Raw genomic sequence first — 13,288 nt, forward strand, 5'->3', positions numbered from 1 at the left:
ATGCAGAGAACACAAAATAAAAGGATGGATCTGATCATTTCTATTCCATTAAGTGTTTCAGTATGTTTGTGGTATTTGAGCTCCATCTTCCCAACCAGGATGTAAGTCCATCAGATACCATCAGGGAACCCTGAACATTGCTGGGGGACCCAGGTTGAGAACCACGATCCGACAAGACTCAGACCCAGTTAACCCAATAGGAGTTAACCTCTCCTTAAACTGTACAATGTGAGACAAACCCACCTGCTCGAGGGGGATGTCCAGACGCCCCATGTGGACCTTGTTGTCCGTCCTGTGAGCCACCAGGACATGTTGGATGGTCGGGCAGTGCTTCACAGCTTCATCTACTATCTTCTTCAGCTCCACCACGCGTCCTCCCCGGAGTCCTTGGTTGAAGGTGATGACCACCTTGCACTTAGCTAATGGAGACAAACATATTTCTGGTCAGTTTCCTTCCTACTATGACTCTCACAGCCCAGACTGACAGCCACACAGTCCAGGCCTAAGAGTGTGATACACAAAGTCCATTCTTGAGTAAAAGAGTCAGCAAAATGTGGGGGGAGGGGGTCTGCCTGCTTTGTGATCTTTGTGCTCAATGCAGAAATGCCAGGCCTTTTCCCAGCTCTGAGTGGGAGACTTCCACCATTCCCTCCCACCTGCCCTGGGAGCTTTCCCAGGTGAGAGGCCATCATACTGCCCTCAGCCACAGCCACTATAGTGGCAAAGCAACATTAAGATGCAGAGACCAAGAAAGCTGGGCAGCCAGAGACCAAGCCCCAACATGTCTTGTGTGGCCCCTGCCCTGTCCAGGGTCAAGAGGCTTCATTGCCCAGAAAATAGAGGCCACACCCCAGTGGGTGCCAGGAGCTGCCAGTCCCTACCCTTGCCTTTAACTGAAGGAGCTCCAAGATTCACACCTGCTCTTCAACAACCTGGTTAGGCTTGGCCAGGCCCAGGGCAATGCAGGGAAGACCCAAGCTTCCACAGCTGACCTAGGGTGGGCCCTGAGCAAGGTATCAGGTACAGACAAAAACTGGGCATCAGAACCACAGGCAAAGGAATGACCCCCCAACCACCAACATCGTGCCTCAACCTGGGATGACCCAGAGGGATCAAGGCTGTAGTGGGCTATTATATAGCTGGTCCCTAAGGAAGATCCCAGAACAAATACTCAGCTGTAGTACTAACTGCCAGGGTCCCACACACATCCCCAGACCTTTTATCACTCTGCATCAAGGGCTTCTTCCAAAGCCAAAGGAAGAAGCACTAGGGGATTACACAAACCCAGGAGCCCTCCACCAATGACTCAAGAGCTGGAATATACATACCCCAGGTCCCTCACATGTGGTGTCACATCCTGACACATGTGGTTCCATTACCTCCCAGGGCTCCCTGAGGGACTGAGCTCCGGGCACCCACTGTGGATGCTTGTCTGGTGGATTCCTCTTCCAGCTCCACTCCCCACTGCCCTACAGTGCTTCCTAGGACCACCTCCCAAATGAACTGGCTACCGTGAGCTCTTAGCATCTGCTTCTGCAGGAGCCCTGACTGAGGCACCAATCTCCTTCAGCTTTTCAGTGTGAAAAGTGCCTTCTAGCAACATACTCATTCTTTCTTCCTTCCAAGGGCGCTAGAGATGACATGACCTTGAGGACCACCTAAGAATTCTCTCAGTCCTTCTCTGGGTCACCCAGGGTCAGATAGATACAGAGTGCTTGCAGTGCCCAGGGCAGTGTCATCCAGCTCTGCACACCAGAGGCCCCCAGCTACACACTCTTTGCTCCTCAGGCCTTGGCCATCGGTCACCCTGGGACAACTAAATCAGTTGGGCAGAGTCTGTCAGAGACCACCCTGGCCTACATCCTGGAAGCTGGAATTGGTCCAGGTAAACAACTAGTGGGGCAGGAAGAGAGAAGACCCAGCAGGTAGAAAGAGACTATCCTCAAGGGGATGATAGACAAAGAAAGCTCAGGATCCCCCAGGAGAAAGTAGTGGCCCCAGCCCATCTCGGGTGTTAGAATCACATTATGTGGGTTATGGCCCCTCCACAGCCTCCCATGGCACCTGCCTTGTTCCTGCCACTCACTTGTCCAAGGCTTCCTGCCCAAACAGTTCTCCAGGGCAGGAACTTGCGTGCACATGCCCAGTCCCTAGGAGGTGCTTGGAGAGCACAGCTCACTCTGTGGTTCCCCCCACCGAGGCTGTGTGATGGGCACAGGGTGTGTGTATAGCATTAGGGCACAGACCAGATCAGTGTGACACTTTATCTAGGAAGCTTCAATTTTACCTCCTTGGTTTTTGAGCAGGTATTGGCATCTACCTTCATTTCTTATTGCTCCCATAGCCAATTACCACAAACTTAGTGGTTTGGAAAACTCATAATTTAGTTCACAGTTCTCTAGTCTAGGTGAGCTTGATAGGGTTCTTTTCTTGGAATCTCATGCCCAAAATCAAGGTGTCAGCAGGCAGAGTTCTTATCTGAAGGCTCTGGAGGAAAGTCTACTTCCAGGTTATCCCAGGTGTTGGCAGAACTCAGCTCCATGTAATTGGAGGACTGAGGTCCCCATTTCCCCATTTTCCTTGCTGTCATCCAGGGATCATTTTCAGGTTTTAGAGCAACCTACATCCCCCGGCTTGTGACCCTCTTTATCTTCAAAGCCAGCAAAGGCAGGTCAAGTCCTTCTTATGCTCTGAACTCCCCTTCTGCTACATGTCCTCTGCCTCCAACAAGAGAAAGTTCTCTGCTTTCCAGGACTTATGTAATTAGATTGGGCCCACCTGGATAATCTCCACATTTTAGGGCCCATCCCATCTCCTAAGCCCTTTTGCTATGTAAGGTAACATATTTCAAAGTTTGGGGGGATTAGAGCGTGGACATCTGTGGTGGCCATTATTTGCCCCTACCCACAACCTCTCAGAATCATCCTCCTGTTGTCCTCTACCCTCCCCACCATACTGTCCTCTCTCTCTATTCCTCACACAGCCTAAAGCAACAGAGAACATAAAGGGAAGAGGAGTGGTCAGAGCCTGGATGCCAGGCCAGGAGAAAGAAACTTTAGACTAGAACACACTGACTGAGGTTTCCATGCCTAACTCATGATGAGACCCTGGTGGCCATGCTCACACTCTCACCCTGCCCCTCACACTGATGGATTAAAGGTAATGGCAAATTCCTTCACCTGGTCTCATAGTACTTCTCAAGTAGAAGTAGAGTCCTGGTCTCCTTCCCTTGAATTTGGAATGTCCAGACCGGTTGAACCAGTGGAATATAGCAAAAATGATGCCATGTGTATTCTGGACCTTGCCTTTAGGGCAACTGGCAGTTTCCACTTCCTTCCTGTTGGAACCATGAACCATCATATAACATGTCTGACTGCCTGAGGTTGTCTGGGTTAGTCATACAAACAGGCCACATGAAAGAGATGCACAGCAGGCTCCAATCATGTAAACCAATCAGTTTATATACCAGATTACATGGAGCAAAAAAAAAAAAAAAAAAAAGACATTCTCACTAAGCCCATTGCATTCCTGCCCCCACAGAATCATGAAATATAATAATAAAATTTACTGTTTTAAGCACTAAGATTTGGAGTAGTTTGTTACACAGCAATAAATGACAAAAAAAAAAAACAAAAAAAAAAACAAAAAAAAAACAAAAAAACAAAAAAAAAAAAACCCTCATTGACGCAAACAACTGTCCCAGTAGAGTCTTGTCCCTGGAAATGGACACCTGAACAGATGTACATGGAGGCTGTAGGTGTTGCGTAAGAGCCTCTTAATGGTAAAGTTCCAGAAAGAAGTTACAGGAGTTTCCCCTGCTGAGGGCTTCAGATATGACCTGGCTCCTACCCTTCCATGGCCTGTTGTTTAGGATTTCTGAAGTTCTTGGATCTGCTCCAGCACCCAGCTACTGAATCTCCAGGGCCCACTGCTTTTGCTTGTTTTAAAGAATCTTAGGGCACTTGGGTGGCTCAGTCAGTTAAGCATCTGACTTCAGCTCAGGTCCTGATCTCACAGTTCATGAGTTGAAGTCCCACATTGGGTGAGCTTGAAACCTGCTTCAGGTGAGCACAGGCCCTGCTTCAGGTGAGCCCTGCTTCTCTCTTTCTCCTTCTCTGTCTGTCTCTCTCTCTGCCCCTCACTCACTTGTGCCCTCTCTCTGTCTTTCAAAAAAATAAAAATACAGGAGTGCCTGGGTGGCTCAGTTGGTTAAGCATCCAACTTTTGGTTTCACCTCAGGTCATGATCTCATGGTTCATGAGTTTGAGCCCCACATTAGGCTCCACACTGATGGTGTGGAGCTTGCTTGGGATTCCATCTCCCTCTTTCTCTCCCTCCCCTGCTCACGCTCTCTCTCAAAATAAATAAAAACTTAAATAAATAAATAAATAAATAAATAAATAAATAAATAAAACATCTAAAAAAAAAAAAAAGAATCTTAACAGAAACACTTGACAACCATGACCATGTCAACAAGAGAGAAAAAGAGCAGCCTAGTGTAATGCTAAAAGCATGAACTCTGGTGGCCCAATGCCTGGGTTCAAATCCTAGTTCTGTCATTAACTAGCAATGTAACCTTGAGCAAGTCAATTAACCTCTCTGTGCCTCAGTCTCCTCACCTTCAAAAACAGTAGCCTCCCAACAAAGAAAAGCCCAGGACCAGATGGTATTATTGGTGAATTCTACCAAACATTTAAAGACAAATTAACATCAGTCTTCCTCAAACTCTTCCCAAAAACTACAGAGGAGGAAACACTTTCTAACTAATTCTATGTGGCCAGCATTACCCTGATACCAAAGTCAGATAAACACATCACAAGAAAAAAAAAAAAAAAACTGCAAACCAATACCCCTTATGAACACTGATGCAACAATCCTCAACAAAATGACAACAAATTATATCCAGCAGCATATTAGCAGGATTACACATCATGACCAAGGGGAATTTATTCCTGGAATGCAAGGGTGGTTTGACACATGAAAATCAAGGATGATATACAGATCATTGGAATAGAATAGAGAACTCAGAAATAAGCCCTCAATAGGACAAATTAGTTTTGACAAAGTGCCAAGGCCATCCAATGAGGGGGAAAAAAACAGTCTCTTCAGTAAATGGTGCTGGTACCACTGGATACCCAGAGGCAAAAGAATGAAATTGGATCTCACACCATACCCCCAAAAAATGAGCTCAAATTGGATCAAAGACCTAAATATAAAAGCTAAGACCATAAAACTTTTAGAAGAAAACATAGGAACAAATCTTCATGACGTTGGAGCTGGTAATGAATTCTTGAATAATACACCAAAACAACACACAACAGAAGAAAAAATAGGTGATCCAGACTTCATCATGATTAAAAAATTTTGTGCATCAAAAGACACTATGGAGAGAATGAAAACACAACCCACAGAATGGGAGAAAATCATTGCAAATTATAAATCTGATAAAGGTCTGGCATCCAGAATACATACAGAGAACTCTTACAACTCAACAACAAAAAGCAAATAGCCAATTAAAAAATGGACAAAGGGCTTAAGTAGACATTTCTCCAAAGAAGACATAGTAACGGACAAGCACATGAAAAGATGCTCAGTGATATTAGTCATTAGGAATGTAAACCAAACCCACAATGAAAAACCACTTCATACCCACCAGGATGACTATAATTTTTTTTAAGTAGGCTTCACACCCAGGACAGAGCCCAATGTGGGGCTTGAACTCATGACCCTGAAATCAAGACCTGAGCTAAGATCAAGAGTCAGATCCTTGACAAACTGAGCCACCCAGGTGCCTCTATAATTTTTTTTAAAGTAAAATAACAAGTGTTGATGAAGATTCAGAGAAATTAGAACTTTCATACATTGTTAGTGGGAAGGTACAACAGAGCAGCAACTTTGGAAAACAGTTTTGCAGTTCCTCAATAAGTTAAATATAGATTTACCATATGGGCCAGCAATTCTACTCCTAGGTATATACACAAAAAATTGAAAACAGATGTTCTCATGAATGTTCACAGCAACTCTATTCACAATAACCAAGAAGTGTTAACAAGTCAAATGTCCATCAACAGATGAATAAATCAACAAAACATGGTACATCCATACAGTGAAATTTTATTTATGGAAAAAAGAAATGAAGCAATAATACATGCTACAACATGGATGAACCTTGAAAACATTGTGAGTAGTGAAAGAAGTCATAAACAAAAGGCCACATGTTATATGAGTTCATTTATATGAAATACCCAGAATAGGCAAATCATTGACACAGAAAGCAGATTAGTGGTTGCCAGAAGCTGGGTGGAGGGGGAAATGGGGAATTCCTGATTAATGGGTATGAGGTGTCCATTGAGGGTGATGAAAAAGTTCTGGAATAGACCGTGATGGTGTTTGCACAACATTCATTGCATGAATGTGCTCAATGCCACTGAATTGTATACTCTAGGATGGCAATAACAGTAATAAAAAATGAAGAAAAGGAGAAATAGAGTATTATCTCATACCATATTTACAAATACAAAGTTAGTCAAATTTAAGGAGATGACTTTTGCAAAGTATTTAGAACAGTGCCTGGCACATAGTCAGTGCTACAGAGTTTAAAGAGAGAAAGAGAAATGAATGACAGCACCAACCCTTGAAAGTGGAGGGAGAGACACAGAATGAAAGTAGAAAGGCTTCCCAGCCCTTCCTAAAGGTAGTCAGCAGGGTTCTGAGAATTCTGCCCTTTAGCTCTGTTCACTACCCAAAGGCAAGTCTTCAGTGAGACACAAAGAACTCTCAGTGACCCCCATAATTTGGCAACCTTCTTAGGGAACCAGCTCAGGGGACTCTCTAGGATCTTACTAGAGCAGCGGTCAGACTTTGCAGACATGGGGTCACCATCCATACATTCAGCTCTCCCACCAGAAAAAGAAGGGAGACATTATTGTTCTGCACACTGTGCAAAAGACTCTGACCTACCTGTAGACAGAAAGCCTTAAAGATGCAACATAAGCCCCTACCTGACTCCAGGCCTCCAGAAGTGGTCCACCCACCCTCTCTCATGATGAAAGTCTTCTAGTTGTTGACCTGTGAGACCTTCCCCATACATCTCCAGCCTTATCTCACCCTACATGTTTTTTCCCTCCTCCACCACAGCCACGCCAGCCTCCTTCAAGCCCTCACAAGCTGTGCTCCTCCAACCAGTCAGCTGGTACCTAGCTGTTCCCTCCACCTGGAATCTTCTTTCCCTTCTTCATCTCATTGCCCTCAGATCTCAGCTCGCAGAACTGAGAACTAAATGCACACTCAGCCATGTCCCTGTCCCTGGTGGTATCTGTCATTTGTGTGACTTTTATTAATATCTGTCTAAGTCCCTGATGGCCAGGCCCCAAGGAACAAAGACTAGGGTCCTTCCCACATGCTCACCATCATTGATCCTCCCAGCCAGGGACTCTGCACTGAAGCCAGCAAAGACAACCGTGTGGACAGCTCCAACCCTGGCACAGGCCAGCATTGCAGCCACAGCCAGTGGTGAAACAGGCATGTAGATTGCCACACGGTCCCCTCGACGGATTCCATGTCTCTTCAGCGTGTTGGCCAAGCGGCACGTGGTCTCTAGCAGTTCCCTGCAGCACAAGGGAGAGAAGGGCATCAGAGATAGGAAAGGGCCAAAACACAGAGTAATTTGGGGTGGAATAATTCTGCAAACAGCAAGTACTGTACACCCAGCAGGCATTCAAGTGCTTATTGCATGGCAAGATCTTTTCCAGAAAATAATGTTTTCAATTTTGTAGGCTGTTACAGAGATTCACACCCATATTACTGTGGTAAAATGGCTGTCCTTGTGTCCATTTACAGTAGGGCTTCTCAACACAGAGTCCAAAGCCTAAAATCATCATATCCCTGAGACTTCTGGAAATGTTCGTCCTCAAAAGAGATCTCCTAAGGCCTTTAGTGGGGAAAGTAAGGCCCCAGTTTTCTGAATCAATGCAGGCCATCAAGTAAGGCTCTAGCCAGAAGGGCCCAGGCTCATGCAAGAGACTCCTATTCTGCATAGCCACATCGAATAGGGAGGGAAAGCAGGTCGCAGGACAACCAACCACCCTGTAGCCCCAAGGAATGGTTGTGGGGTAGTGACAGCACCGCCTTTTCCTCCGGTCCAGGCACTGAATGGGCTTGGCGTGATGGAAATAGGCAGAGCATACACAGAGGCAGCCTGACACCCACCACCTGGCACCTCTCCTACCCATGAGACCCTTCCCTCCACTCCCAGGCTAATCTTGAGGTTCTGCCTGCCAATCAGAGCACAGCATCTCCCCGGAAAAACGGATTGGTTTAGGGATTGGCATGTGACCTAATCCAGCCCAGTCAGAGTCAATGAGAGTCAACTCTGGAAACAGGGAGCACACGCAGGCACCGCCCACTTGACTGTGGGGCAGGAAGTGGAGAAAAGGCAACCCTGAGAACTAGGCACTCCCTTCCATCTTGTTCCACCAGCTGGTCCAGCTGACCCTGGACTTAGCAAATAGCCAGTCATTTTGCCATTTTTGTGTACACAATTTGATTTTAATTTGTTATTTAATCACGGAACTAACACGGAAAGACAGAATGAGGGGCAACCACCTGAACCACACACCAGCCTCTGCATCACTTCAGCAGGCCCTAGTGGGGCAGCACCGACTTCTGCAGGCTCTGGAAGCCAGAGGCCAGACCCTCCAAGCTTCACAAAGCTCCTTAAAAGTTTGTGTGTCTAGTTCCCCTCTGTTCATCAAGGAGAGGGCTCCAGAGAAAGGCCAAGTTCAACAAGAGGCCGCCTGGAAACACCAATGGAATGAAAATGAACACTCCCCATTTCAGGCAGAGACTTCAGGGGGGCCTTTGTTTCTTCCCAAAGCCATCCTGCAAGGAGACCTAATGAGAACAAGATCACAAGCCCAGCCTGCACTTTGCCCTCCAACCAGTGGTTTCTGCCCAGGCTGGCCCCAGCCTGCCTCTTCTGCAGGATTTCATCTTTTCTCCTTAAAGCTTTCAGGACAAAGGCTCCATTCACTGGTGCCTCACCCACCCCTTGCCTAAGTTTATGATGAAGGAAAGAGCACTTCCTGACAGTCCCCAACACCAAACTCCCCAGAATCCAGAGCTCAGAAGCACTCCTACTACTCCAGGGAAGGAGGATGGGACAGCCTGTGACAGTACTGAGGAGGTAGCTATGATCAGTGTTGCAGGAGAATAATTCAAGTCCAGTGCAGGCACCATTTTCATAGCTAAGGATTTAAGCTTCTGAGCAGTGCTCAGGGAGATGGAGGCTTGAATGTGTGTTACGCATATGGTGATGAAATTCGGTCCTTATCCTGCAGACCAAAGGCAGCAGTCAGAAGTCAAGGAACAAGTATGAACTGTCTAGACAGAGTGGCCTGGGTTAGCTTTCCATAGTAGCTGTATTAAACATGGCAGCTTACCTTTCTCAGCTGCCATGTGATCATCTGAGAAACAACAGGTGACATGCACCTTGTGTAACTGTCACAAGTGTTAATGACAAGCGTCATCCACCCAGGACCCTGCCAAACATTCAGTAAGCATTACCTTTCCCATCAGATGTCTGTGTTTAAAATCATTTTCTAAAACCACTAAAATCAACTAACTACTTTGGTTAAATCCTAAGATGTTAAAAATTCCATTCCAAACACCACAGGGTTAGAGAGAAAGTATCCTCCAGGACCACAGCTCTGACTAGAGAAATGCAGACACATGCATGACAGTGTGAAGGGCATTTATCACCTCAACTTCATGCTACAGTCGCTGAGAGCAGCAGGGAGAACTTTCTGGAAAAGTTGTCTGTGGTGAGGAGGAGCAAGGCAGCAAAGAGGAAAGGAACGGTGGATTTTCCCTACAGGGGCAAGAGTCACCTGGCTGTTGTAGGGAAGTTGAGCTATGGCCCTGGAGGAGGTCTGAAGACCAAGCTGAGGCAACCTACATGTTCCCTGGAGGATCAAGGGGTATCAACATGTGCTGGACCCAGAGCTGCATGCAGTGGGTCCCATACTCTTGCTTCTGCATCAGGAGCAGTTTCTAATAAAGAATTTGATCTGGGTAAATCTCCAAGCACACTCCCCTTCCTATGCACTCTGCCAAAGCCATAAACCTCAAAATCAAAGGGCTCCTTGAAGGTCAGATGGTACAGCCTCCCTGGGGTCCAGAAATCTCGTTGCCATACTCTTGCCCACAGTGGCCCAGCCTCTGTTTCAGTATCATACTGCTGGAGGTCACCATCTCACCAGGCTGCTTCTTGCTTTGTCATTTTAGTAGAGAAAGAGTCTTCCTAAAATTGGACTAAGTTTTGTAGCCATTCAAATTCCAACCATCAGTCTTGGCTCAGCCCTTTAAAGCTACCCAGAATAAATCTAATTTGTCATTCAATAACACCCCTTCAAATTCTTCAATACCCCCACCCCAAGAAGCCTTTCTTCTCCCAGTTCTTTTATTCAGCCATCCATGACCCCACTTACTCTCTGTAGACATACCTCCAGGTTACCAAATGGACCCCTACATTCCCATGGTGCCTGTTCAGTGAAGAATATGGGTACCCAGACCCTTAACCTCAACTCTACATTTAATAATATAAATTAAGAGCACATTAATTTCCTCCACACTTGTACCATTGGAAAATATGATCAGCAAACCTGGGTCTTCAAATCATTGAAAAATCAATGTCATTTGAGTGATCCTGTCATTCTACATACTCAAAACCTGTTCAAAAGCATGTTCTTGGACATTTGTGACTTCTCAAAGACTCCCACAAACTAAAATGCTACTATTTCTGTACCAAAAAGATAAAGCAGCCACTCAGAGGCTGGTGCTTTAGGATGTCACTGCAGGAAATACTGGCTTCCTTGTGCCTACAGGGTCTTTCCAAGGGATGGCAACATACAGCTTTCTGAGAAATGATCTCACTGAAGTGAGTTAGTTATATTTTCAAGTGCAAAGGGAAAAGTAACATTTGTTTGTCAGGTACTGAGCAAGATATTGAAGTTTATCTGCAATGTAGACTCCTCAAGGCCAAACCTTCAATGTGGACATATGGAAATAATGTGCACAAATACATAAATTTGACATGGTTTTCATGGTGCTTACTACCAGCAAAACGCTGACTGACCTTGGGAAATGGGAGGAGACATTCTATAGCCAACTGTTAAACATCAGCAGAGAATAATGTTTATATAATGCTAAAGACATAATCTGGCCTCAAGTATTTGTAAACAACATGACACTTGTCAGCAGGGATAAAGGCTCCCTGGCCCAACTCAGTCCAAAACAGGACACAGCTGGAAACAGAGTTCAGAAGAAACCAAGGAAGAAATACACTGATATTTATTTATTTATTTATCTATCTTCTAATTAAAGCTGTTTTTTCATGGCTACTATTTGAAAGTATCTTTCCCTCCTAGCCATTTCCCAATCCAGGGAAGTAAGAAAAGCTGTGTGTGTATGTGCGTCTTGTATTTAAGAAATAAACAAATTAGGAATGCATGATTTGCTCACTTCCTATAATTACTCTGGCTCTTAGTGTTCATTAAATAGATACTTACCACCTTCATTGTCCATCTGCCCCACTAAGTACAAGCTCTACTTGGGTAAGGATTTAGGGGATATTGCCTTCTTCCCCGTGCCTAGAGCTGAGCCTAGTTCATAGAAGGCGCTCAATAAATGTTTGTTGAATCAGTAAGAACAGCAGATAAGTGAGAAATGATGAGAACTCTGGCATATGTAGGACAACTTGGGCCTGTGGTCTTATCATGAGCACCTGTCCACTCTGCAGACGCCTTCTGTCTCTCTGTGCTAGAAAAGGTGAGGCTGGCCATCACATCAGTGTCACACTGGCAGGATGTCCTATCCCTTTGACAGCAAATGGGAAGGACTACTCCCACTGATAAACTACTCACAGCTACTTTTCTCTTCATTTTCTTATGCCAATAAGGGAAATAAACCCAGGCAATTATGTCAATATTGTGAATGTAAGGCTTGTGACAGACACAAAGTACTTCATAGTCCCTGCTCCCCAGCAAGCCTGGTGCTGACAGAGGAGGGGCCAACTCCAGGGTCTAGATGCAGAACTTGAAAGGACATTCATCTTGCTTCTCTGCAGTTCGATATTCTCTTCAGCAAGCCATTTCAGGAAGATGGGATAGTAAGAGAAGAAAGGGAATGAGAAGAAAGCATGAGGATCCCTTCCTCATACAGGGTTTGCCTGGAGGGCCAGATGGGGCATGGAGATGGCTCATGAATCTCAGAACCAGCTCTAGGAACAAACTCCTTCCTCTGAGCAGACCCCTACTGTAGCTGCTAAATCTGATTTAATGGTGATAAAATTTGGTCACTCTGCCACTCACTACCACTGGGAGAATAGACACCCAGGAAATGGGCTAAATACGTTCATAAACCAAGATTGATATTTCTTATACATAATCATTTGTTTTCATGACCATGACCTTTAGCAAAGAAAAGCTGCAGTGGAATATAAAACAGTAACCACACTTAAAGATGAAAAATTGTTGAAGCTGCTATTTGCCAAGGAAGGCCCCAGACACAGGGTTTTCAAGAAATAATAGCTGAATTGCCACTGGTAACACTAGGTCAACCAGTGAACCTGGGGTCACTACAGCTGCATGTTTTCTACAGAAACAAGTGTTTGGCAAACAAGTGTATTTTTCTCGAGGCTATGCTGTAGTTTATGGAAAGTACTGGATTTGGGGAGCTAATATCTCAGGACAGTGTCTCATCAGAAGTCAAACTACATCTGATCAGAAACGGGTTCCCACCCCAGCTCCCTATACACTTGGGGCCTTGACTGTCTCATCTAGACAACAGCCTAATAACAGGACTCATTACCAAGGTATCTGTGAGGACTGCTGTGGTCTGATGTGTGTGTCCCCAGATTCATACATGGAAATCCTAACCCCAAAGATGACGGTTTACGAGCTGGGGCATGGGGTCATGAGGTGATTGGATCATGAGGGTGCCCTCAGGAGTGGGGTCAATGCTCTCACAGAAGAGATCCCACAGAGTTCCCTTGCCCTTTCCCACAGGAACAATGTGAGAGGACAATGGCTATCACCCAGGAAGAAGGCCCTCTGCAGAATGCAACCATGCTGGTGCCTTGATCTTGGACTTCCAGGCTCCACACTGTGAGAAATAAGTTTCTGTTGTTTATAAGACACCCAGGATGTGGTGTTTTGTTACAGCAGCCCCAAAAGATGAAGAGAAGGACCAAATATGAAGTCCCATGCACATTTAAAGTCATTCTATAAAC

General features: G+C 45.4%; 1 protein-coding gene across 6 annotated transcripts in view; it reads right to left on the bottom strand.

Moving 5' to 3' along the window:
* ACSS1 (acyl-CoA synthetase short chain family member 1) overlaps positions 1 to 13,288 on the bottom strand; it is a 59,704-nt gene that overhangs the window by 23,318 nt on the left and 23,098 nt on the right. For all 6 annotated transcript variants that reach the window (XM_023251525.2, XM_045053953.1, XM_045053950.1 and 3 more), the window contains exons 3-4: positions 7,408 to 7,607; positions 244 to 419 (exon numbers count right to left, since the gene is read on the bottom strand). In XM_023251525.2, the coding sequence (XP_023107293.1) occupies positions 244 to 419; positions 7,408 to 7,607 (376 nt within the window). The remainder of the gene's footprint in view (positions 1 to 243; positions 420 to 7,407; positions 7,608 to 13,288) is intronic.

The sequence above is a fragment of the Felis catus genome, chromosome A3, assembly GCF_018350175.1.
Source record: "Felis catus isolate Fca126 chromosome A3, F.catus_Fca126_mat1.0, whole genome shotgun sequence".
NCBI classification, from domain to species: Eukaryota; Metazoa; Chordata; class Mammalia; order Carnivora; family Felidae; genus Felis; species Felis catus.